Below are 26401 nucleotides of genomic sequence, written 5' to 3' on the forward strand. Positions count from 1 at the left end.
ACCACCCTTTCCACTGAACCAGAGAGTGGGGTTCTTCTCCTTGACTTGGCCTTCCAGGGGAATATAATCTATCAGAGATGCAAGGGACACAAAACCCACTGCCTAACCCTAACCTAAGAGGAGACATGGCTGAGGGATGATTAGCTTTTACAGGTGACCACCAGCTGCACATCGGTCACCTGCATTTCTGAAAAAAATGAAAACTTTCTCAGCGACACGGATGTTACTGGGACATCTGTGTTATCTGTTACACAGAGAACTTGTGGGACATAACCATGCTGTGGTGACACCAGGGGAACTCTGTGAAGACCCTTCTCCCTGGCTCTGTGTCTCCTCTGAATCAGGAAGTGAAAGCTTTCCATTTAGGAGACGCAGATGACCTGGTGATGTTCTCCCCACCGACCCCCTGCCTGACAGCCAGGGTCCCTCACCTGTTCCCCTCTGCTACCACCCCTAGGTGCTGCACTCCAGGTCAGCATCTGGCTCACCCCCAGGTTCTGTGACAGAGATGGCATAGCCCGGTTTGCCCAGGGGGAACCAGGTGCTGACCGTATCCAAGCACATTTATTACTAATGTCCATTTCACTTTCAAACTGCTGCTGTTGCGTGATGAATTATTTGGCCCTCCGTGGTCTCTGTGGTGTCTACAGGGTCCCAGTCTCAGCAATATGGTTTTTTAGGCTTGTTAATTATTCACTGTGAGTTTGTCCTGTGCACTGGAGACATTTAGCAGCACCCTGGCTTCTGTCTACTAGAGTCCAGTAGCAGTTCCCACCTGTGTGACAACCCAGTGTCTCCTGACACTGCTGTGTGTCACTAGTGGGGAGGAAACGGGGCAAAGACACTCCGGGTTGAGACCTCTGTGTTAGGTTATGACCCAGATGCCTTCTGCCTCCCTCATGGAGGCCAAGTTTTCCTCCCAGGCTCCATGGGCTCCCTGTGAGCCCTGCCCACCACCTTCCCAGGGCCACCTCCTCAGGGCCACTGCTTGCCCAGGTTTCCTCCCCTGGGTGCCCTGAGGCCTTCACACAGCAGCCCCTTTGACAGGTGCCTGGTAATGAGGGATGGGAGGTCTGTCCATGGAGCCCAGTAAATTCTCAACTCCTCAGTGACCTCATCTCCCTGACTTCTCACTCCGGAGATTCCCCAAGGACATCTCAACATTCCAACAATACTGAGTAAGTGCTGTGTGCCAGGAAACCTCTAAGCACCTGGGGACACAGCAGACAGCAAGAGTGACCATGTGTCAAGGACAGGCAGTAAGTCAAGATGGGGCAGAGGCTGGCATGGGCATTTGGAGCCAGGCCCAAGGTGCCAACGGACAAGACCCTGTGCCCTCAGCCTGGGGATCAGAGGACTGGGGGGGTCCTCATCTCACTTCTGTATCCAATCTTCTGAGTGCCCTTGCCAGGCATGTATGTGCCCTAATCCTATTGATCTACTCGTAAAATGGGATCGAATAAACCTCACGTGCCTTATTACCATTCCCCTGAAGTTGTCAACATACGCCATACCCAGGTTTTCATGCTACAGATGGACTCGGATCAGTGCAGGGAGCACACCTTAGAAATGGCCACGTCAGTAGACCTTGCAGAATAAACCCTCTTTGCAATGAGCTGTCAGCTATTTGAAGCTATGGGAGGGTCCTACCTGAACGCCACCCCTCACCTGTTGACTTTCACTGCAGGGTCTGGCCATGTGTGATGCTGGACCAAACAGGGTGGGACCCATTGGGATCCTTGAGGTGGGCTCTATTCACCTTGACCTAGGGTCATCAGGGGAACATGGGAGGGTTGGAGCAGAGTAAGGAGAAGGGAACGGTGGCATATTTAGAAGGAGAAGAGAAACGGGCAGAAGCATACCATGGGGACACCTGAGCTTCCTGGGAAGGACAGTGCCATCTGACCGACCCTCAGACTCAGCCCCGTGGGCCCAGGGAGTAGAGGCCAGCCAGGCACTGGGGACCACGAAGGGAGAGTGGGAAGGTGGAGGGGTGGTGGCATGGGGGAGAGGTGGAAGAGGGTGGTGGTGGCCGACCGGGCCTGACACTTTCTTCCCTCCTCCTTCCCCACAGAGGGGGATGGGGAGTCCTCTAGATCCAGACTGTGGATGGGGGAAAAATCCCTCCAAACCACGTCTTCCTGCCTGTCACATGGGGCTAACTTGGGAGAGCTGATGACTGGGTTCATCTTCTCCTGGATTGGCGGGCAGGGGCGTCCCAGCACAGTGAGCTAAGAAGGACACGGAGGCAGCCTGTGTCTGCCATGACTGGGGACAGGGTGGTGGGGACCAGTCTGGGCTCACAGGACACCTCTCTGCTAGTGCTCTTCTGTCCCTGGCGGCCTCAGGTCCCTGCTCCCCCCTTCCAGACCTCATCCTGGGACTTTCCCTCCGCTGACCCTGGGCTCTGGAGCTGTGCAGTGCAGTGGGCAGACTCCGGGGCACACATTCCATTAGGCCACAAGTACCCCTCCCCCAGCACGAGTCCCCACACTGCCCCTGCAAATGGAATTCCTTGACCTCCATCCCCTATGTTCTGATATTTTAATGTTCCTCTCCCTGGAGTCACCTCATTTCCTTTCTGGATCACCTGCCAGAGCAGAACTGGACACATTCCTCCCATGATACCTGGCCCTCCTGGAAAACGCTCTCCTGTGGCCCTCACCCAGTTGTGCAGCCCTAGCCTATCCCAGCAACCCAGAACCCTCTTGGCCCCAACTCCTTAAAAAAATTGGGGATGTGCACGCTGGGAGTGAGCTCATGGTAGAGCACATGCCTAGCATGTGTAAGGGCCTGGGTTCCATCCCTAGCACTGGAAAATAATAATATTTCTCCCAGAAAGCCAACAACCTTGCTTTCTTCTTAGAAACCAAACAGCAGATGCCATGAGCTTAAAATATGTTCCAGAAGAGCCTAACTCTCACTCTCTCACTCTCTCTCTCTCTCTCTTTTAAGACTCTTCATCCTTAATTTGTGTAATTCCATTTCCTCTGCATACAACATATTTCCAATGTGGCCTTATTTTTAAGAAGTTGACCTAGGCCCAGGCCCAAGTTGACTGGCTGGGAGGTGGGATTCTCTAAGACATCTCTAGCACCCCAGGATCATTGGTAAGTATTCTAGAGAGTGGCAGAGCTGGGCGGGAAGACCTTAGCTGGAGGAATGCAGAGGGTAGAGGTGACTTCAGACTATTTCATTTGCCCCCTTTGATGTCTGCCCTCTGTGTGACCCCTTTTCAATTCCTTATCTTGTTCTGATAGCATGGAGAATTATGGAAACCCAGAAATCTCTTTGGCAGGACTAAATATAATTTTGCACAAAAGGACGGAGGAGGGTAATGAGCTCTTTGATGATAAAACCTAACTTCAAGCTTTCTGATCAGCTGAGCTGCAGTCAGCCTTGGAGCAGCAGGGCAAGATTGGCCTTGATGTTACTGGCAGGGCCGGGCTGCGGGATCTGCACTGGGATGTGGACCAGGCTGTCCAAAGAGGACTGGCAGGCATCTCAGGGGCAGTCTATTCCCTAATGCTTCCTCCTTCTTAAAGCTGAGACTCAGAAGGGAAGTCACCCTGGACATCACACTAACAGAGCTACCAGCTTTGGAATGCTGCTCAGTGGAAGCAGGTAAAGGGGTTGCAGGAAATGGCAGGAGGCCCTCGGGACACACAGTAGAGGGGAGCCAGGAAGGTCCATGCAGGTCACAGCTGAGCTGATTATGGAATGGAAACTTCCAGACGGTCTCTCCTCTCCCTGTCTGCAGAATTTCCTAGGAGAGCTCGGTCTCTGCTTCCTTTCCTTTCTTTCAAATTTCACCTCTTCTAGGTCTGCAGCCCCCCAGACCCTTGAGCTCATGCCCCTCTGGTCCTCCTCTGTCCTATCCTGTCCTCTGAGACCTCCCACCAGGGCTCAGCCTTGTTAAGAATATAGGTCCAACCTTGACCATAGGCCTCAGCTAGACAGTGTGAAGAGCTCCAGGCCAATACCCCGAGGTCAGCATGGTTGCCAGCCATTGCCTGCTTGCCCTTCAACTGCAGGACTGGCTTGGCTCCTTGAACAGCAGCCCTGACTTGCTTCCTGCTCCCAGCCACCTGCCTGGACCCAGTCCCTCCAAGCCTGGACATCCCTTTCCCTTCTTGGGGCCCTTGCCTCTGTGCTGAATCTCCAGCTCTGGGGCCAGCCACTGGTCTCCATGAGTGCTCACACCTGAAGTGCAACAGCATCTGGGCCTGGCTTTGAGGTCACCTGCCAGGACATGACAGTGCTGTATATCTGGCTGCCTGCTGCCTCAGGGACCACCTGCTGTCTATTGCCAGCTGCTTGGTCCTGTGGGTTGGATCAGCTCCCTGTCCCACAGCTGGCTTGAGTGGGCTTGTCCACTAAATGAAAAGCCAAAGAGCCAATAAAATGTTGGTTGACTGCACTTGCAGCCTTCCTTAAAAGGGTCCTGGGGAGGCCGGGCATGGTGGTGCACACCTGTAATCCCTGGGAGGCTGAGGCAGGAGGATAGCGAGTTTAAAACCAGCCTCAGCAAAAGTGAGGTGTAAGCAACTCAGTGAGACCCTGTCTCTAAATAAAATATAAATAGGGCTGGGGACATGGCTCAGTGGTCAAGGGCCCCTGAGTTCAATCTCGGGTACCAAAATAATAATAATAATAATAATAATAATTTTTAAAAGGGAGGTCTTGGGGAGGGGAGAGAGTGTGGAGGGGGCCTCAGGATCAGGGAGTTGGCCCTGGGCTGTTGTGTGGGCTCTGATGTACCAGCATCCAGCCTCCATCTGCCCTTCCCTCTTTCTCACTGGCCCTTCCATGCCTTTCTGCAGCTCACACAGGAAAGAACTGTTCCCCATCGTCTCTCCCAGTCCCACCTACTTCTCCACTGACCTACCTCCTGCCATTCCACAGGCACCTGAGTTTGCCTAGGGACTGGCCCGTCCACCCCACAGCACATTCGAGCCTCCTCCACTCCTCCTTTCCTTCCACTGTCTGTCTGACACCATTTCACTCAGACCACAGCTTTTCTTCTTTAGTCTTCTGGTCAAGACGAATGACCCATCTCTGCTGAATTCATCCTCTTGACATTGCAAACTCTGGAGTCAACATTTTTTCCTTCACATCAGCCCTTAAACATTGCCTCTCTGCCCACTCTCTGAATGTCCATCTCCACCAACAGGACCTCCTGGCTTACAGGTGGGGATGCACCGGGAAGGGAAAAAATTCTAGGTGCTAGGGAGTAAACACAGGGTGGGTTACGAGAAAGGATCTGTGCACTTGACTCAGAGATCTCCCTGGGCTGGTAGAGGTGCTGGCCCTCTGGGACAGTGGCTTCACATCCAAAGGCTCTCTGGGGGCAAAGCCTACTCAAACAGCACAGCCCTTCACCGAGCTAGCTGGGATACCTGGTGCCCATAAAGAACTTCATTTCAAGACAACCTGTGAGGTCCAGCATGTGTGAAAGCAGATGGCCGGTCTGACTCTGGGTTGTCTCTGTACCAGGTGTCCTTGCCCTCTTGCCCTGGTCTCTGCTCTAGCCTCTCAGGGTAGTCAGGATGGGAGCAAGGGCAAGGAGGCATTCTCTCTGTCCCTAAATGCCTGCACACCTTGGAGACAGCTCCAACACAAGGGAGATGGGTCTCTGCTGAGCTAATAGTTGCCTGGTTGGCCTCCTGCCTGGCTGGTCCACATCTGAAGTAGTTCGTTTCTGTGGATGCCCTTCAGACTTCACTGGGAGTCTCTGTCTCTGCCCAAGACAAACCTGGACTTTTACACACAGCACAGGCCCTGGATGGCTGGGTGGATGCCCTTCTGTCAAGGAGACAGAGAACCTGAGGACTGGCCCTGGGATGCAGGTCCAGCCTCGGATGCAGGATACATGCTCCCACCTGTGGATGCGCAACCTTCTCCTTTTCCGTGCAGGGCAAGGTTTTCTCCAGGTGGCTTGAACCTGCTTCTAGCTCTCAGTGTTTTAAAGCAGATGAGGTTCCTGACAGGAGGCCCTTCAGGGCACCCCCTTACTCGGTTGAAAGATGCAGGAGCATCCTCTGCTGGCCCTGCCTTGTGCAAATGGGGAGAGCTACATCACAGAGGCCCAGATGGAACTGGCCCCCCATTCCTTTTGAGGACTTTGATCCAGAAAGGATCAAAGGTCACTGTCTTTGCTCTATGCGGTTTTCTTCTTCCCCCCCTTTTTTTAACTTTAAGACCAAGACCAAATGTCCCCAGTTTCAGCATCTGGCTCCTTGCCTTTGGGTCCCTGTTCTTCCACGGGGTCCTGGGGGCCTGCACCACTCCCTGGCACCCCCAGAGCGCCTGTCCCTTCGTAGCCTGTCCAGACGGCACCGGAACCGCGCCTGGGCGCCGCCACCTCCGCCAAGTCGCGGGACACAAAGCCGCGGTGCTGGCCCAGGTGTGGCAGGTGGCCCTGGGCCCGCAGGTGCGATGCCGCCTGTGCCTGCAGGAGGGCGCCAGGAGACCCAGGAGGTGGGCTGAGGCACGCCCCCTTGTCCCCCTGGAGGCCCAGCCTGCAGCCCACCTCTCCTCTCCCGGCTGGGGCCACAGACGCTCCTCCTGACACCAGCCACATCTGCCCTCCCCTGCCCTCCAGTCGCCCTCGCAGCTGGGCCCGGGCAGCCCAGGCGCCTTGGCATCCTACCTGCCACCACGGGGTAGCTCTGGTGAGTCGACAGGTTGTGCCCCAGGGGCGTGTTGGAAGGGGTCAAGGTGGCCTTCCCATCCTCCAGGGTGCTGTTGAGCAAGGGCAGCGGGTAGAGGCCCTGCGGGGGAAAGAGGAATCAGTAGGGCACAGGGAGGCCCTGGCTAAGTTTTCCAGAGCCTGCAGCCTGTCTCTGGACATGAAGGCCCTAATCTCCCCCAGGAAAGGCCCCTTTCCTCCTTGGCTCCTGGTGTCCCTTGTTCCAGGTGGCCTGTTGAAGGAATTCCTATTCTGCAATTCAAAGCCTGCTGTTCTCCAAGTCCCACAGTGTGAGTGCCTCTTCCAGGGCCCAGAGTTCAAGGTTGGCTGGTGGAAGGAGAGTCCAGGTACAGGATGGCTGGTGTCCTTTAAGGAACTGTGTCCTGGCTGGACACTGGTCTCTCCTTGTCCCCTTACATGGTTTGAGCATGGTCAATGCCAGTGGCTGGAACAGGCAGTTCACAGTCCTGCACACCACTATTTATGTATTCACCTTCAAATAGAAAATGCAGGCACAGTGGGTCCCAGCGGCACACGGGAGGCTGAGGCAAGAGGGTGGCTTGAGTTCAAAGCCCACCTCAGCAAAAGCAAGGTGCTAAGCAACTCAGTGAGACCCTGCCTCCAAATAAAATACAAAATGGGGTAGCTCAGTGGTTGAGTGCCCCTGAGTTCAATCCCCAGCAACAGCAACAACAAAAAAAAAAAAAGAAAAAAGAAAAAAGAAAAGAAAAGAAAATGAGGCACAGAGAGGTTCAGAAACTCCACACCCTCCCCTGTGGGCTGGAGGCGGGATCAGATTCCAGTGCCCTGCTGTGTCACCTGCCCTAAACTGGATGACATCCCGACCACTTCTTACACTAATATTGGGGTTTTGCCTGTCAATCTCATGGAGTCCCCCCCTCCCCAGTCCCTTGACATGAGTGCATGTGACCATGTCTGTTTGGTACATGTAGAGGCTGGACCACGAGGGTAAATGTCCCTGTTTTGTCCTAAACCTAGGACATCAGAGTCTGACTCTGGTTCACAGGACAGGTGCATTCTCTCTCCAAAGCCAAGCCAAAAGCAGCATGCAGATTCTGCTTGAAAGATGCTTGCTGTTCATTTTGGTTGCAAATCTTTATCAGGTGCTCTTGGTTATTTCCACTGAGCAGGGCTCTCCATAAAGCTGCAGCGCTTTCTGGTTGCATGCTGGGCACCTTTGGAAGCTGCAGGCAATTCTGGAGGGCACCAGGGCACCATTAGCATGTAGCAGCAATTACTGACTAAGTGGTGCTCTGGTTCCATGCCTTCCGAGGGCTCTAACTCCCAGGCAGGGCGGAGTTGCTCAGAGCCTGGCCTGGCTTAATGAAATTGAATAAAATCCCTAAATTCTAGACAGTGTAAGAAAAATTTGAAAGGCCTTTGGTTGAGTTGATTTGATATCAAAATATTTACTCAAGATATTTCTAGTCTCCAAAAACCAGGCTATTCAATGAAAGAAGAAAAAAGAAACAACTAGAGTCTAACATTTTTGAATAGCTTAAACATCTCAGAGATGACTGGATTGTTTTCTGGGGTTGAACCTAGATTTGGGGCAGAGCTGCACAATGCTTCAGAACTCAGGCAAGCCAAGGCGTTTAGTCTACTTGACTTCCTGCATCCTTGCTCTCACCTGTGTGAGCAGGTGGGAATCAGACCTAGTCCTGAACTCCCCTATTCCAATAGACCTAGGATCTACTTGACTGATGTGAAGAGTGAATGAGATATTATCTACAAACTTATATGCAACATTCATCCCAGAATGCTTGCTGACAACAGATGCTCAATGAGCAGTTATGATAGATATTATTTGGGGGTTTGGGGAAGAGTCAGAAGCTGCCAAATTCTTGGTCTCTGGCATCATAATATCCACGCTCTGTTGGTCCGCTTCTTGGTGGGCTTGTGAACTAGCAGAAGGAGAGCTCTACGGGCTTCTGATGATGCTCCCTAGTAAAACAGCAACCAGGACAGAGGCCACCAGAAGTTCCCGTTAAACTTTTCCCCCCGATTGTTTTTCCAGACAAGAAGCTGGTGTCTTTGCCCCATGCTAAGGTCAAGTGTGAGAATCAGTGCTTTGCTCTTGGATCCCCCAGCCAGAGGGCCTCTCTGTGCTCATGTGTGAGAACACAGTGTTACTCTGGAAGCACAGTCAGTACCAAAGGCTGGGGAGGCAGGGGCTCAGACCTAAGAAGCCCTGGGCACAGGCTGGGTTCTCCGTGCCCCTCACCACCCAGCCAGGTGCCTGAGAGAAGGAGTGATTCACAGTCTGCACCTGGATTTCCTCCTCTGTAGGCTGCCTGGTGGTGGCAGTTTGAAGGTTTTCAGATGCTTTTGCTTGGTCTTCATTCAAGCCAGGATGTATATGGAAGCATCTTTGCCAAGCAGGTAAAGTGGCACCATCTGAATAAACCCGGGGCTGGTAGGCCTGAGCCTGGCAGCCATCTATTTCCTCAAGCCTTTGCCTGCTCTCTGGGCCTGGGCTATCTCCACACACAGGACTGGGTGGTCCCTGAGGTCCCCTCTAGCTCTGAGAGCCTCTCATTCCTGGATCCCCCGAATATGTATGCCAGCAGGGTCCAGGGGCTGTCTGTAGCCAGGCAGAGTCCTTTGGGAGTGAGGTTGGAGCCAGGAAATGGCTCTGGGACCCAGCAGGTGCCCAGGTGTTATCAGGGGGTTTCTTTGCTCTCTGGGGCAGCTGGAGCTGCACTCTGGTTTCTGCAGGCTTGCTCCCACAGAGAGGCCATCCTATAGGCCACTATGGATGCCCTGTCCCCTCCTGGAGCTGTGCCGACCCTCGGATGAGCACCCAGGCCCTCTCCCAGGTCTGCCGATGGCCAGCTCTCTCTGCACCCCTCATCGTTGTCACAGCCAAGGCTGATAAAATCGCTGACGCAGATCGACTGCCCAGCTGTGGGGCTGGCTGGGGGCCAGCAGTCCAGCCGGCCACTGGCGACTGTTCAGTTGATCATTGGCAGCACCCCCTACTGTCCTACTTAGATCTTAAAGGTGTACATACACACACACATAGTCTTGCCTCCGTTCTGGATCAGCGTGGGCCCCCCAGAGATGCTCCTCAGTGGGCTGACTTGGGGGCTAGACTCAATGCTCCCCAGACAATATGAACCCAGGGCTCAGTGGTTGCCAGCGAGGCAGAGGCTCTGCTGGCCTCGGGAAGGGACCTCTCACATCTCGCTCAGCTTTTCCCAGAGGCCGACCTGTCCTGGGTGCTGGGAAGAAAGACTCCCAGCAGCTGGTGACCTACTGTCCCGATTTCCCCAGGTGCCTCTGTGCCCTCTTGGGACAGCCTTGAGTGGCTATTCCAAGAGGCACGCAGAGTTCGGTGCTGGGGACGAGAGCCATGGCCGACAGCCACGGCCGAGAGCCTGTGCCACCCTCCAGACACCACTGTGCCTCGCTTCGCCCACTAGGTCCTTTCCATGCACCTGAGAAGTCCCCAGGAGCCACGTGTGGGTCGCAGGACCAGAGACAGGGGACGGAGCACATCTGAGGGGCAGGGGTGGATTTGCAGAGCGGCGTTGAGCTGAGTCATAGCGGCCAAGTGGTATTTTTCCAGGAGGAGAAGTAGGAGGAAAGGCATTCTCCGAGGAGGGCACATGGTGTGCCAGGGCAGAGGGGTGTGGACGAGGGTGGCATGCTTGGGGACATGAGTAATGCAGGCTCATGGGGTGTGCAAGGGGAGGTGGGGCCAGAAGGGTGCTCAGGTCATAGTGGGAAGGCCACTTGACAGTGTCAACGTCCGGCCCTGATAGCACAGAGATGGCACCCCTGGCTATGCCACCCACCCTTAAAGGGATAGGCTCCAAGGTGAGGGCAGGCGAGAGGCCAGGAGTGGAGCTGCCGGAGCACCCAGGGAAATCGAGGCTCGAGGCTGCGTGGAGCAGGTGCCCCAGCCCCCAGCCCCAGAGCTCTGCGGACTCAGCCTGGCTCACCTGCTCGCCTTTGGTGTGGCCGGGGGAGGCGTAGGCCTCGGGGTAGTGCTGCCTCTCGAACGGGCACTCGAGTGGCTCCAGGTGGTGCTGGCTGAAGGCGTCCGTGTGCAGGTGCTTCCGGGGCCTGCTGCTGCTGCTCTGGGAGTCGATGCTGAGCCGGCAGCTATCCTGGTCACCTGCGTGGCCAGGCAGGGAGAAGGCTTTCAGGGGACCCATCCACCCATCCCGGGGGCCAAGAGCCGGGCTCCAGGTCTGGGCCTGCGACCCTGCAAGGATCAGACCCCGAGTGTCCCCGCCCATCCCCACAGGACTCACTGTCATCCATTTTCCTCTTGCTGTTGCTGCCAGGCTGGGCGATTCCCAGGAGCCCGTTGATGGAGTAGGTGGAGCCCAGGGAGTCCGACTGGGGGGACTCAGGGGGCATGACGGCGGAGCTGGGGACTGCAGTGGGTGAGAGGGAGAGTGTCAAGCTGAGGGAGTGTCCCCAGCCCCTGCAGCCATCCTGGAGGGACCAGCTGGCCACGTGGTGACCCGAGCCCTGAGCCCTGATGGCAGCTGGAGTCACCCATGCCTGTCCTTTCCACCTCTCTGTGTCCACGGGACCTTCCATGGGGACCAAGACAGGCTTGTCAACTCGACAGCTCCGTCCACGCAGGGGCTGGGGCAGGTGGGTGGTGTGGGTGCTGGGATGCATCTGGGGGCTCCTGGGGACACGGTGGGGATCTGTGTGCCAGGGGTTTTGTGAGCTTCCAAGCCCCCAGAACTCACTCAGTGTGTGTCCTGGACTCAGGAACTTGGTGGCCACGCAGCTGTCCATGGGGAGGTTAAACGGTTGCTGCACTTTGGTCCGGATGATTCTGCGAGGAAGAACAAAAACGTCACTAGAGAAAGAGGAGGAAACAGGCCCCAGCGCTGCCCAGGTGGGTGGCCTTTCTGACACTCCACTGGTCACCTCAGAGGGGTTTCCGCCTCAGCTAGTCCACATCCATTATGGTGAGGATGCGAGGTATCCCTAAAGCTCAGGTGTGAGACAATGCCAGAAGGTTCAGAGGAGAAATGGCTGGGGTGACAGCCTCAGCCCAGCCAGTGAACTGACCCCTGCTGGGATGAGCTGATGGCAGCTGAGGTTGTGGGTGTGGCTGGGCAGGTGGGCATGGGGCTGGCCCTGGGCTACATACTTGTATCTGGCGAGTGGAGTCTCTCTCTGCTTCCTGATCCCCATGTGAGCCTCTTCCCTCCGCCACACTCTCCTACTATGATGTTTAGCCTCACTCCAGCCTGAGGAATGGAGCCTGCTGTCTATGGACTGAGACCTCTGAAACCGTGGGCCCTCAATAATTCTTCCTCCTCTATAGAGGTGATGCTCGGGTCATTTAGTCACAGCAACGAGAAAGCTAACTAGAACAACATCCAAATCCCCAATCTCTGTCTTCACACCGGCCCTGCCTGTGTCCTCATGTCATGTTGGAAACATCGGTCACTCAAGGTCAAGTGCAGATGGGGCATCTGCCTGCCCCTCCCAATCAAGCTCGTCCCCAAGTTCTGTGGATTTGACCTTGATAACCTCTCCAGCCTTGATCCTTCCTTGATAACCTCAGCGCATGCCAACAGTGTTCTTTCCCACCGCGGGCACTCATGGCCCACCCCATCCACTCTTGACCCTTTCCAATCGACTCACCCTATTGGGGCAAGGTGAGATTTTTGAAATGCAAGTCAGCATCCTGCTTAAAATCTGACAAGGGCTCTGAGGTCAAAAGCAAAGAGTATATAACTTGGCACCAACCCCTCAGCATGCCTCAGGTTCCCTTCCCTCTGTCTACTGGCTCTCCTTTAGCTTCTTGTATAAGACTGTGTTAGCCACAGGGCATTTGAATGTCTCCTTTTTGACTAGTCAGCTCTTCTTCCTTGCCTCTTACTCAGGGGAAGCCTTTCATAACCCCATAAAGTCACCCTGTGCTGGTCCACATGCCCCCATGTTCCTGTCCTTAGCAGGACTTGGAACTGCATTTTTATAGTGTCTGTGTGGGTACTGGGTTTGCGTCTATGCTCCCATTAGAGTGTAAGCTGTACAGGGGAGGAGTTTTGTGTCCCCGGGGCCTGCAGGTGACGGGTAACTGAGTGAGTGATGAATAATGGATGAAGAGTAAGCACTTGATGGGCTGTAGCTATCTGCAGGGCTGAACAGATGACCAGGTGCTTGCATGGGGCCAGGAGAGGGGTCAGGAGATGACCAGTTCAGGAACATTCTTTGGTCCAATGAAAGAGGATGTGGTATCTGAGGAAGGAAGGTGCAGATGGGGGTCCCTGTGGAGTGGGGCAGGGGGAGGGTGCCTCCAGTGTGGAGAGAGGAGGTGGGGGAACAACTGTGGGGACGGAGAGGTCCTGCCAACTCTGCAGCCCAAGGCCCGAGTCCCTCTGGGTTGGGCCCCTGCTTGGTTCCTTCATGATCCCAAAGCCAGGCGCCTGCCCAAGGCCAGAGGCTGCAGTCTCTCACCTGTTGATGGAGCTGACACTGGGCACGGTGTCATTCTCACAGACGCCCTCGGCCAGGAGCCAGTCCCTGATCTCCCAGGCAAACATGGTGGGGTTCTGCCGCTTGTAATCCCCGATCTTCTCCACCACCTTGGGGGTGGCCACCTTGGGCTTGGAGCCCCCTATCACTCCAGGCCGGATGCTTCCAGTCTCGTAGTACCTACTCCAATAGAGAACCCCAAAGAATTATCCAATATGCAGGGGGTCTTTGGGGGGGGATGTTGCCAGAGCCTCCCCCCCTCTGTCTGTCTGAAGCTTCTGGGGAAGGCCATGGGAGTGAGGTGCCCAAGGCTGCCTCCGGCACCTGGCGTGCCCAGAACTGTCCACATCCCTTTCTTGAGGAGGCTCATGCTGCGGCCAAACCAGAGCCCTCTGCTGGACGCCCCGGCTCCTCTCCTTGCCTTGCCTCTTTCCAGGCTCTGCCTGCCCCCATCAGGGCCAGGGGCATGAGGTGTCCCCTGTAAGAAGGGGCATCTTGGCTGGGCCCAGCGGGAAGCATGGGGCACAGTGGCGGTTTCTCTGGGCTGAAGGCTGACTGATCTTCTCCTTGACCATCCTGCTTCCACTGCCGGTGTGAGGCTGGTACCCTGGACTCTGGAGGCCAGCCTTGGGAATCCCTGGCCAGGCTCAGTCCCTCAAGCTGAGCCTGCTGGCGTCCAGCCTCTGCCCCGCTCTCTGCTGTGGCAGATGGGTGGCCTGGGTCAGGACATCGTCCCCTCCCTGCTGTAGACACCCTCTTCTGCCATCGGGGCCAAACTCTTCCAAATTCTGTTGGTCACTAGTGACCAGAGCTCCCCTCCTGTCTGGGACTCCACAGCCATCTCAGAAATCCCCTCTCCTGGACCCCAACCTGACAGCCCAGGGCAGGGAGTCGGGGTTTCCAGGGTTCACTTACAGCCAGGCCCTTTGCCTCCTGGCACCCAGGGTCCCCCTGAATCCATGTGCGGGGTGGAGGAGGGGGACGGGTGCATGGAACTACCTCAAAACCCAGAGTCCTCCAGGGCGGGGCATTTCTGCTGGAAGCCTGTGCTGCCCCTGCCCCCCTGAAGTAGTTCCCCACCTGGTTGCAGGGGGAAGGTGGGGGCCTAGACCCAGTCCCCTAAATCAGTCTGAGCTGGAGCACAGACACTTAATTGTATTGTTATGTTTAAGTTTCTTCCAGGGCAGCTGGGGCTGAGGGCCACCATGTTGGGTGCTTATAGAGCAACAGTGCCCAGGGGTCCTGAGTGTCACCTCATAAGAATCCCAGCCTCTAGGCCTGACTCCCAGAGAGGCTACTCAGGGAGGCCGAGCTGGGCCTAGAGACTGAGCAAGCCACTCCCTTGCTTCTGTCGCAGGGGCACAAACCCAGACGTCCCCCTTGCAGTGGTTAGACCCCAGGAGCCTTCTCTACTGTGGGGCCCTCCTAGGGGCCCCATTTCCCTAGGTGTCACCAGAGAAGGAACTGGGGGGTGAGTCTCCTGTATGAAGAGCAAAGACGGCTGCAGAAACAAGACATGGGTAAAGGAGAAAAAGGAGCCGGGCGCAGTGGTGCACCCTGTCATCCCAGCAGCTCAGGAGGCCGAGGCAGGGGGATGGTGAGGTCAAGGAGAGCCTCAGCAGTGGTGAGGCGCTAGGCAACTCAGTGAGACTCTGTCTCCAAATAAAATAGAAAATAGGGCTGGGGATGGGGCTCAGTGGTCGAGTGCCCTGAGTTCAGTCCTGTTAACCCCCTTTCCCCCCAAAAGAGAGAAGCCAAAGGAAGGAGAAACGGGCAGAGAAGGAAGCGAGGACAGGAAACAGCAGGAGGCCATAGCGGGCAGAGGCGCCACCACACCCTGTCTGGGTCCCAGGACTGAAGCTGGACGTGGGAGGCCAGCTCTGCAGAGCGTGGGGGCGCACTGAACTGCGAGCTTACCTGCCGAGGATCTTGCTCACGCAGCCGTGGCTGACGCGGAGCTGGCGAGAGATGTCGCAGGGCCTCACGCCCTGGTGGGCCAGGTCCACGATGCGCTGGCGCACCACTTCGGGCAGGGGTCTGCCGTTCACAAAGGCCCCTCCCAGCTGGTTCAGCCCACCATGGCCTGGAAACACAACACTCCGGGGAGAGTGGTCAGGATCAGGCGGGGAGATGGGGAAGCATAGGCTGCAGGTGTGCGACCGTGACTGAGCCCCGATGACTGAGCCCCGCAGTGACTGAGCTCCAACTTGGAGTCCCACCTCCTGGATGGGGCACCAGTGGTCCTTATGCTCAGACCCGATGCCCACTGCTGGTTCCAGAGGGGCACAGCATGCCCTGGGGGCCCTTGGGGCCTGTCCTGTCTCCTTCTGACCAAGCCCTTCACTCCAGACACCAAGCCCCTTCCTTCCTCTGAAGGCAGGTAAGGAGAAATACACAGGGTGTCCTGGGGGACCCTCTGCTCCCTGGGTCTCCTTTCCTTTTCTATGAAATGAGGGCTCAGGAGGAGATCCATAGTCTCCCCATTTCTCTTTAAACCACAGAAATGGTGTTGAAACCCGGTCACAAACAAACACCAAAGAATGAACACAGAGCTTCTCTGGTTGAGCTGGGGGGAGTGGACCCCAGCCCTGACGGCGGGTGTCCTGCCTGAGAGAGCCTCAGGGTTTCTCCTCTAACAGGTCAGAGCACTAAAATGGTGGGCAGAGGCCTGACTGGGGACCCCATGGGCTCCAGGACGGCCCCGTCAGGCCGCAGACTCTCAGCTGCTCTGGCCTCGGTCCTCCTCCATTCTGAGCCCATTCTCTCAGCAGACCTGAGCTGACTGAGTGCCCACTCTGTGCCAGCCGCGGTGGGAGGCTCATGGTCACTGAGGTAAATAAGGCAGACCCCAGCCCGCTCTCACCTCATGGCTTTATTATAGTAAAATCCCAAAGTAGCAAACAGTCCCTTGGAACCAGAGGAGGGGACCTGGCCCCTGTCAGGGAATCACAGAAGGGTTCCTGGAAAGTCGAAGCTGAGGCCAAAGGTAAAGAGGTGCCCGCCGAGTGGCAGAAGAAGGAGAAAACTATTCTGGGCAGTGGAACAGCGTATGCAAAGGCTTTGAGGCCAGAGGGCACCATCGGTCAGACTCCCTGACATATTCCACTCCATGAAACCACCCAGTGGGGCTAATTTTAGGACTCAGATCTCCACTTATTCAACCAGGGGACTGGGACCAGGAGAATTTTAGCGACTTGATTTACATGACTCATTTGAGACTCAAGACTATACCAGAAAGAGCCAGGATCCACCCGAAGTCTGAGGCTCAGACCGGAGCTGCTCCCAGGCTACCCAATGGCTCAGTGGCCAGAGCTGGCCAGTGAGGTGTGGGACTGGCCTGCAGTCCTTTCTGAAGGTGCTGTGGCCTGGGTAGGGAAGGTCTTTTCACACCAGAGCATGATTTGGTGGATGACCTGGAGGTGGTCAGAACCCCGGGGTGGGAGTCAGAGAGAGCCGGCAGGCGAGAAGGAGCCATGACCAGGCCCCTGTGGGAGCCAGTGGAGTCTATTTATGACTGCGGGCGGGAATGGTCTTAGCTGGGCACCGAGTGCCTTTCATTGCCCAGTGACAGCACGTTCTGAGCTGCCTGTCCATGTCTCCTCAGGGGCTCCAGCGGCCTTCAGCAGAACAGCTTTCTTAAAACAAAGGGTTGTGAGCCTCAGCGCGGCCCAGACAGTGGGAAGAGCGGCCCCTCACGCTGGCCCCTCGGGCCACGCATCTCCCCCACTCGCCATCGAACTGCCCTTTGGATCTTTTGGGCCCCGAGGCTAAACCAAAGGGGTGCTGGACAATTTCCCAAAGAGACACGACCTGCTAGGTCCAGCTTTGCCCCCATTTTCCAGAACTTCCGATGCCCATACGAGGAGGAGGCTTGGGTGTTTGTGCCAAGGCCAAGAACCACGATTCCTGCCTCCACCTGACCTGTTCCAATCTCATCCTTTGAGAATGTGGTTTTGGGGTTGGTTTGCCACCCCAGTGTTTCTGTCTATTGAACAGTTAATGTGACTTCTCGTCGTGTCTGCTGCTGTCCTGGGACAAGTGCCACAAGAAGACGAGGATGGGTGTGGAGAAGTGTTGGGTGGCTGAAAATCCTGATAGAAATGAGAATGTTTTTCTGATTTTGTTTTTTGTTCACATGGCCGAGGGCTCTGACCCAGGCAAGGCCCCAGGTCTTTCCAACGTAAGTGTGTGTCAGAATCACTAAGGAGGTTGGCAAAAATGGCTGGACTCAAGGCTGTTTCTGAATTAGTAGGTCTATGATGGAACCAAGAATCTGTGTTTCTAAGAAGTTTCCAGATGGTGTGACTGTTACTAGTCTGAGACCATGCGGAGGTCCCTGGTTTAGGCCAGGTAATGGCTGGTGAAGACAATTTTAAGAGAATGACTCTGCTTGTTCCCCTTTCCTCCAACCCCTTCTCCTAACAAGTATTCTTTATGTACTTTGGTTTTCTTTTTCTTTTTTTTTTTGTACTAGGGATTGAGCCCGGGGTCACTTAACCACTGAGCCACATCCCCAGCCCTTTTTGGTTTTTGATTTTAAAACAGGGTCTCTCTAAGTTGCTTAGGGCCTTGATGAATTGCTGAGGCTGGCCTTGAACTTGCCAGCCTCCTGCCTCAGCCTCTGGAGCCGCTGATTACTGGTGTGTGCCACCAAGCTGGGCTTGTACTTTGGATTTCATTTCTTTTAAACTCAATGACCCATCCACCAAGTGCCAATCATGACTGAGATACCAAGTGCTGAGGCTCAAACCTTGATGCTGTCCCTTGGGTCCTTAAACCCTTTCAGTGGATACAATCAGATAAATTGGGAATTGCCATGTCAGAGGGAGAAGTCCCCAAGAGAGGTCAGTCCAGCTGTGAAGTGATCGGAGGGCAGTTGCAGGGAGGAGAGACTAGGAGGTGACCCAGGAAGGCATTTCCACAGGAAGCAGGAGCAAATCCCATGTGTAAAGTCTTGGTGACTTGGAGAAGTTGAGAGGCATGGACAGGCAGGAAGGTGAGCTGGAGAGGGCTGGCAGCTGCCGATGAAGTGGCTCCTATGGTTTGAGGTTTTGAACCGAGTCCCTGCAATGGAAGGACTTTCATCTTTCCTGTGTCCGGTGTGGGGGAGTGGACTTTTCTAGGTGAGTCACCACCAAACACCCAGAGGTGGGTGCAGGCTTCCTTCCTGCCCTGGGGAGTGGCCTGGTGCCCACTGTGCTGACCCCCTTTCTATGCTGCTCTGCAGACGGGTGGGCCTGAGGCCGGAAGCCAGCAGTGAATAGGAGCCCCTGGCTGGGCGCGAGGTGGGTGCAGGGAAGGTGTGAGCCAGGAAGAGATCTGAGGTTTAAGCAAAGACCCTTTGCCTTCTAGAGGGGCGTGGGTGGGGAGGGGTGGGTGTGGAGAAGGAAGATCTGTGGCCCTGGCCAGATGCTGCAGACAGGGGGCCAGAGCTTTCTCAGGTCCAAGGGGATTTAACCTTAGCTCTATGTGGGGCTTCTCTCTCCTTTGGGAAGGTGATGTTAAGAGGGCCATCTTTATAATTTTTTCACCACTTAGAAGACTCTAAAGAGCAGGGACAGGAGAAGAAAAAGGAGGCTGATGTCCCGAGAGTCTCATTACATGCACTGATATCAAACCTTCAAGATGCAGGAAGACTTCTCCCATGCCCTGGAGTTCTTTGCTCACGTCCCCGTCACAGATCAACTGCGTGAACAGAAGCTTTATCTAGTGTGGATTCCTGTGCATTCCTCAAGGGCAGGGCCTGTCTTTGTCTCCCTAACACCCGACGCACAGTTTAATCAACGCCTGCACACACATGAGCATTGTGGGGGTGGTGGCAGTGATTCGGGGATCTCCTGTGGTGACCCCCAAGTCCCAGACTCCAGCACCACCCCTGGTCTCCATCTCAGCCTGGCCCGTGCTCCAACGTTCCCCGAATGCTCGCCTGCAGGTCTGTGGTCTCTACGCCCTCCAAGTTTCTCCCTTTCCAGAGTCAACTCCATGCCTTCTGCTTCAATGTGCTCCCAAAGAAAGTGTCCCAGAACCATGGAACCCCAGGGCCCCGCCTGCAGAGCAGATTAGCCCGCCACCCATGAGGTCATGGGTCACCTAGACACAGATCCTCAGATTGGGATGAAAAGAGCAGGAATGCAGGAAAGCAGCACCCTGTGTCTGCTGCACCCCAGTGTGCTGGGTGGCCCTGGGGATCTCTGTGCCTCCCTTTGTCCTCCTCAGGGGACTGGAGAAGAGAAGGTCTGAGGAAAGCTCAGACCTCAGAATCTCATTGATTCCTCCTCCTCCAACCTGTTCTAGAACCTGAGATTCCATAAAGTGTCCCCCAGGGTGTTTTGGTTTGTATTTGTCTTTGTTTTGAGACAGGATCTCACTAAGTTGCCCAGGATGGCCTTGAACTTCCGATGCTTCTGCCTCAGCCTCTGGGAGCTGGGATTACAGATATGCCCCATGGGGCCAGGCTTTCTTTTATATTGTCTATCTCCTTTCTACTCAGTCCTTCCTCTGCAGCTACAAATGCAATTAAGTTACTCCGTGTTGCCTCCCCAGCCCTTGCCTTGGAAAAAAATTCTTTTCTTGACCATGATACTCTTTATATATATATATATATATATATATATATATATATATATATATATATATATATATATAATTTGTACTAGAGACTGAACCCAGGGGTGCTTAACCACTAGCCCCTGCCCCAGCCCATTTTGGGTATTTTATTTAGAGACAGGGTCTTGCTAAGTGGCTTACGGCCTCGCTAATTGCTGAGGTTGGCCTTGAACTTGGAGATCCTCCTGCCTCAGTCTCAGGCGTGCACCACATCTGACTTTCCTGTTTTCAACCCCATTTTAAGAAGCAGGCAAATGTGCTGCTCCCGTTCCCTTCTTTCCTCGCACTGGCCCCGCTGCCTCCTGCTGGGCATGTGCGTCAGCACTTGGCCATGGAGGTAGTGCATGGCCAGGTGGGGGCTGCCCGAGGCCATGTTCTCTCTTTCCAAGGGGCTTCCACACAAGGCCGTCCACTGGCTCCTTGGACCTTCAGTCTGGGCTTTTCAATCTTTTTTCCAGCTTTTGCTCCACCATGTCTGTTGCGCCCCCACATTTCCCTCAAATCTCGGGGCTGCTCCACTCCGAGGCTCTCCTTGGCGGCTCACTCTCACTCTTCTACTACCACCCATCTTCCGAGGCATCGTGGGTGTCCCAGGTGTCTCTAGATCTTCCTGCCACTTGCACATTCAGCTTCCTGTTGGAAATCTCCACTTAGGCAATAGAGAGGCTGCTTCTCTTGTGTTGGCTGGTGACCGCAGTGCCCTGCAAGCATGGAGCTTGTCACCTTCTGTGGCACCCTCTGGATTTGGCTTCTGCATGTCCTGGGAACTATTGGAGGATCCCCTACTGCAGGGCCCTTGCACATGCTGCTGCCTTGGCTTGGACCTCTTGTCTTATCTGTTGACTCTTGTGCATCTTGTGGAGCTCAGCTCTAGGTCACTTCTTCCAGGGGCTCTGCTTCATCCTGCAGAGCAGGTCAGGGTCTTGTTTAGATGTTCTCAGAATATCCTTTACCTTTCTCCCACAGCCTCCATCAACATGCAGGATCAATAGGACTGTTTTTTGAGAAATTTGGTTGAAAACAATAGGAGAGTTTTATAGTCAAGGGAACTTGGGGGTGGAGAACAGTGGCTGGTGAGGCTTCACGTGCTAGTTTAATTCTCTTGGTAGGTCCACAAGGAGGAGGAGAGGACTTTAATACAGGGGATTGGTTTTCTGGGTGTTGGAGAAAAATAAGAGTATTAAGGAGGAACTGAGGTGATCTGAGATGCAAGGAGGAGACAGGAAGGAGGGGGAGGAGGGATGGAGGCAGGGGGAGGAGGGAGGAAGGAGGGAGAGGAGGGATAGAGGCAGGGGGAGGAGGGATGGAGGCAGAGGGAGGAGGGAGGGAGGCAGAGGGAGGAGGGAGGAAGGAAGGGGAGGAGGGAGGAGGGAGGCAGGGGAGGAGGGAGGGAGGCAGGGGAGGAGGGAGGGAGGCAGGGGGAGGAGGGATGGAGGTGGGGGAGGAGGGAGGAAGGAGAGGGAGGAGGGAGGGAGGCAGGGTGAGGAGGGAGGGAGGGAGGCAGGGGGAGCACGAAGGAAGGAGGGAGAGGAGGGATGGAGGCAGGGGGAGGAGGGATGGAGGCAGAGGGAGAAGGGAGGGAGGCAGGGCGAGGAGGAAGGAAGGAGGGAGAGGAGGGATGGAGGCAGGGGGAGGAGGGAGGGAGGCAGAGGGAGGGGGGAGGGAGGCAGAGGGAGGAGGGAGGAAGGAAGGGGAGGAGGGAGGAGGGAGGCAGGGGAGGAGGGAGGGAGGCAGGGGGAGGAGGGGGGAAAGAGGGGGAAGAGGGAGGGAGGGAGGGAGGCAGGGATGGATGCAGGGAGGCAGAGAGGGAGGCAGGGGGAAGAGGGAGGGAGGCAGGGAGGCAGGCAGATCCACAGTCAGTCAGTGAAGCCCACACGCTCTTGGCCTCCAGCAGCTTGGCTTCCTCTGACATGTGCTCTTCGAAGTGAAGGAGGTCTAGATCCCACAGCCCAGGAGGAGAGAGGCTGGCCTGCTGCTGAGGAGCCGGGGTGTGTGCGGGGCTTCCCGTGACTTGCACGCAGCCCTGGACGTCAACACTGGAGGTGTGCACACTTGCTGAGCCAAGTGTGCACACTTGGATGTGGCGGTGTGTTCTGTGGGAGCATGTTCTGCTGAGATAAGAAGCCTTCTCTCCATTTGACACCAGCGGGGAAAATGTCATTAATGGAGGTCTTTACATTCTGAGCCAAGAAGACCTGTCCTTCTAACTCTGGCGATAAAGGCTCTATGGAGGACAGCGGGGGGACAGACTCTGTCCTCATGGTTTCCAGCAGAGTTGGGGCGATGTCAACATGCATTCAGGGGAAGATCCATGAGGGCCAGGCTAAGCTGGAGGCACAGTGGATAAGAGTGCAAACTGCTCCTCCTGAGAACCAGAGAGCCCACTGAGGGGAGTTTTTGACAGCTCTGAGTGGCAATGCTGCCCCTTCAAGTCTGCCACTGTCCAGTTGGTATAAAAGAAACTGGCTTCCAGTTTTCGTTGCCAGGGAGCTCAACACTATGGTCAAGGTCAAGGACATGATCAGTCCAGCCCTGGAATTTTCGGACTCTTCAGGTACCAAGTATGCATCAGTCAATGAAGTCGTTGCAAAACAGAAACTTACTCCTAGGTATTTCAACAGAAGGGCTTTAATGCAAGGAATTGTTTTCCCAGGTGTTGGAGAAAAATAAGCACACTCAGGAGGAACTGAGGTCATTCTGAGATACAAGCTGAGTGTCCCATACAGGCTGATACAATTCCATATCTGAAAAGTTCCAGAATCCAAAATCCTTTGAGCACTAACATGATACCACAAATGAAAAGTTCCAGTCCTGGCCTCTGTGACAGGTGGCAGTCCCAACACAGGTGCATAAAAACATGGCATAAAATAACCTTCAGGATATGTGCATAAGGTGTATATGGAATATCAATGAGTGTCATTTATCTCCATAAATACATGCAAACAAATAAGCTATCTCAGTAAGTATATGCAAAAACATTACAAGATCCCCAAGGAGTCCGAAGCCCAGCACTTCTCTGGCCCAAGCATGCTGAACATGGGATGTGCAAGCCACTGCCCCAGGGCTGCAGGAAGCAGAGGGCAGAGCTAGAGTTATGGGAATGGAGATCTTGGAGAGAGTACCATGGAGCTGGGGCTTGGACCTCTGAGGGGACGTGGGAGGCTGGCCCTGGAAGGGCTGGAGCAGCAGATGCAAACCCCTTGAAGGAGGAAGTCCTTCCACAGTCTCCGGCCTTCCACCACTGCCAGGTGGCCCCTTCCCTCACAGAAGTCCAAACTGATAGGCAGCTTTCAAACTTGTCCCCCTACCTGGATGCATGGGCAGGGCTCATATGGCCACTTATTTCCCTTCTCCGAAGCTGTGTAGGCAGAGTCGGGAAGCCCCTGCTCCATCGCTCCTTGCGATCTTGGCACAGGCTGCTCCTGCTTTGACTCTGCCCCTAGGTGCTCTGGGTGAGCACAGTGCAGTTAAGGGACTAGGCATGGGCCTGGCCTGGGTGGGCCCTCCACAGTGTCACCGTCACCATGACCACCTCAACCACCCTGGTTCTGTGCCAGGCCCTGCTGCAGAACAATATGCGGATCAAGACAGACGGGTCTCCACCCTCTTGGAGGTTAGGGTTTCATGGAAAGTTCTTTCTGTAGCAGTTTCAATTTAATTTTTTGTGTCTTTGCAAATGACAGAGCTCTCCCACCCCACTGGCCCCTCTTCTTGTTTTGGGATTTCCCTTTTCCAAAATCCTCAGTGATGAGACAAGGCAGAGTTCTGGATGCCTTAAGGGGCAGGAAATAATGCCAGCTCCTCCTTTCCCCTCCTGCAACGCATGACTGGGTGGTTATTCATTGAACTCCTGCATATTCTCACTAATGCCTTCTCCCCGTCTGGGGGGCTCTTTCCCTCTGGCAGGCCCCAGTGACACTTACTGCAGCCACAAAGACCAACCTGCTCGGAGGCTCCTACAGCTTAAGCTCAGGCAAATCTCAGAGTCCCCTAAAGGATAAGAAGTCTGATTTCCTGGGATGTCCCTGCTGTGGATCATTGCAGAGGGGGGCTGTGGGTGAGGGCAAAGGAAGGAGATCAAGCATATATCCAAAAGTTTCCCCTGGATTCAGCTATGACTGGGAAAGAACCAAAACTGGCTGGTATTTCACCCATATTGGACCTAAAAGGAGGAGGAGGAAGGGGGAAGAGGAAGGGCTTTTATTCAGCCCCTGTCCCCAGTTAGCCAATGCTTAGTAACAATCTTGGGCAGCATCGTGGGGAGTGTCCATACCTGAGCCCAGTGGAGAGCCATAAATTTGGCCTTCTGGTAAGTTCTCATGGCAGGAATACCTGGGAGTCAGGAAGACCAGCATCCTCTCTTTATAGACCAGAAGAGGAGGAGCAGAGAGGTCATGGAATTTGACCAAGGGCCAGAACTCAGCCCCAGGCCGGAGCTCTCAGAGGCCATCCCAGATGGTCCCACCACCTGGCCCCTCCTGGCCCCCTCTTGGCACCCACCACTGGCAGCAGTCCCTTTTTGACTTTCCCTAGTTAGAGAGGGAACCCGAGTCCCACTCTTCCCTGTTGGGTTATTCTCCTCCACCCTCTTTGTTCACGTCCCTCTCCATTTCCTTCCTTCCCACGCCTTCCTGCTCTGTCCTGGGTCTCTTCCAGTTGCTTTACTTCCCTGTATTCCCACTCAAGCTGCTTGCCTCCTCCCCATTCTCACCAGCTCTCAGCCCCTCCCCATCAAAGATGGCGGAGGCCCCCCAGGCTGCCCTCTCCCTGCCCATTCGCCCTGAGTCTGGCCCCTCCCTCCCTTGGCAGGTTGGCCACCCCTTCCCTGCAGAATCTTGATTGCCTGCATGGCTGCTCAGGTTCTTTATCCCATCTTCCCCTCAAAGGCATCCACAGCTCCTCTGTTATTCTTGTATTAGCATTGAACCCATTAAAGCTAATTTGTTTGCCCTAATCTCCATTTATTTTTCCTTAGTTGATATTAGATTTCCCTTTCTATTGCTCCAGCATGATTTTCTCTTTGTCTTCCTAATGGTCTACCCCCCTCTCTCTTCCTCTATTAATCTGTTTGGCTTCACTGGGTGGTTTCAAGGCCTTTCTCTCCACCTCCCACAGCCCTGGGATTAACCCTGTCACCTCCCTCCCAGGAAGGACCCCAGTGTGTGGGTTTCCAGAGATGTAGCTGCTGCAAAAGTCACCAGCCCTCTAAGCTCCCCACGAGAAGCAGTGCTGGACCTGCGGCCTGGCCTGCTCTGGAGGAAGCCATTTTGCAAGCCTTAGGCATACAGGAGCCAAAGAGCTAGAGGTACATGGGGCACCCAGAGGCTGCTCAGAGTACAGGAGGGGTCCTTGGGCAGGCTGGCCTTTGGGGTCTCCCAAGGATTTCTGCTGGCTCTCTGAAATCCTTAATGGTGGGCCAAACAACAGATGGGCCATGTTTTCTTTGTGGCTAAGCCTGGGTACTTTCTCCCAAGCTGGAGACACACTCGCTCCCCTTCCTGAGGAGGGCCACCCATGGCCCTCTACCTGTGTCTCTTATTCAGGTCTGATCTGGACAGGCCACGCCTTACTGCCCGGTGCGGCTCAACTCACAGGGCGCAGACCACCACTTCTCCTGCTTCCCACTGGAAGGGCTGGCGGAGCTCAGGAACTTCCCCTTGGGTCAGTTGACCCACCCTTTTGGAGTGATGTCACCAAACCTGTAGTTTTAAAAAGTTCCTCTGGTGAGCGTCCAGTTTATATCCACTCAGTAGATGTCAATAGTTAGGCACTGAAATTATTAATTGATGAATTAACCATGAGCTTGCTGGCAGAGGTTCCTTGGAGATTTACTGGAGGTCATTTTCTGACTTCTTCTCACTGAGCTTCCTGGAGGCCTGCAGACTCCTGGCATTGCCCCCCGGCTGCAGGGACCCTCTGGTTGCACAGCCAGGCCCGGGCGCTGTGCTCAGAGCGAGCAGGGACACCTGCTGGACACACACTTTCACACCAGCGTCCATGCACATCACTGTGCTGTGTGCCCCTGACCTGGTGGCCTGTGGCTGGGACGCTGCACCCACCCTGATAATATGCCAGTAGGTCTGTGAGGTGGCGGGGAGATGGTTTCAGAGTGGAAGATAGTCCTGGCCCTCGAGACACTTGTCTTACAGGCTAATGACCTTGACATTGGGAACCTCGACATGTCCAATCCGTTCCTGTGCTATCTCCTGTTTTCCCAAGCCCTGAGGAGTACTGTCCCACTGGCTGGGATTGAGAGTGTGACCCTGTGGGGGTGGTCAGTGGACAATCCAGGTCCCCATGACGTGCGCTATCATGAACAACTAAGGTCACATATATGACCCTGTGAACCACTGTCTCAGAGGTCCCATGCTATAAATGTGGTGTAGTGAGCACGGCTTTAAACGTCACCCAGAAGGCAACAAGGAGGGAGGCCAGAGCTGGCTAGAAGAGGGCCTAGTGGGGACAAGGGAACACCAGAGTGGAGAGAAGAGGGGCGGGGAGGGAGGAAAGGGAAGAGAGGATGGGAAGGAAATGCCATCTGTAGCTGGGGTGCCTGTGGTGGCTGAGAGGTGGGAGGAGTGGGGGAGTTGTGACGTCACAGGACGCAGAGACAGGGGACACAGA

General features: G+C 55.1%; 1 protein-coding gene across 1 annotated transcript in view; it reads right to left on the reverse strand.

Moving 5' to 3' along the window:
- LOC144252911 (paired box protein Pax-8-like) overlaps positions 1–26401 on the reverse strand; it is a 49192-nt gene that overhangs the window by 8306 nt on the left and 14485 nt on the right. Inside the window, exons 3-8 of the mRNA XM_077794952.1 lie at positions 15089–15254; positions 13154–13351; positions 11428–11516; positions 10975–11100; positions 10660–10835; positions 6653–6773 (exon numbers count right to left, since the gene is read on the reverse strand). Coding sequence (XP_077651078.1) covers positions 6653–6773; positions 10660–10835; positions 10975–11100; positions 11428–11516; positions 13154–13351; positions 15089–15254 — 876 coding nt within the window. The remainder of the gene's footprint in view (positions 1–6652; positions 6774–10659; positions 10836–10974; positions 11101–11427; positions 11517–13153; positions 13352–15088; positions 15255–26401) is intronic.

The sequence above is a fragment of the Urocitellus parryii genome, unplaced genomic scaffold, assembly GCF_045843805.1.
Source record: "Urocitellus parryii isolate mUroPar1 unplaced genomic scaffold, mUroPar1.hap1 Scaffold_67, whole genome shotgun sequence".
In the NCBI taxonomy this organism is placed as follows: Eukaryota; Metazoa; Chordata; class Mammalia; order Rodentia; family Sciuridae; genus Urocitellus; species Urocitellus parryii.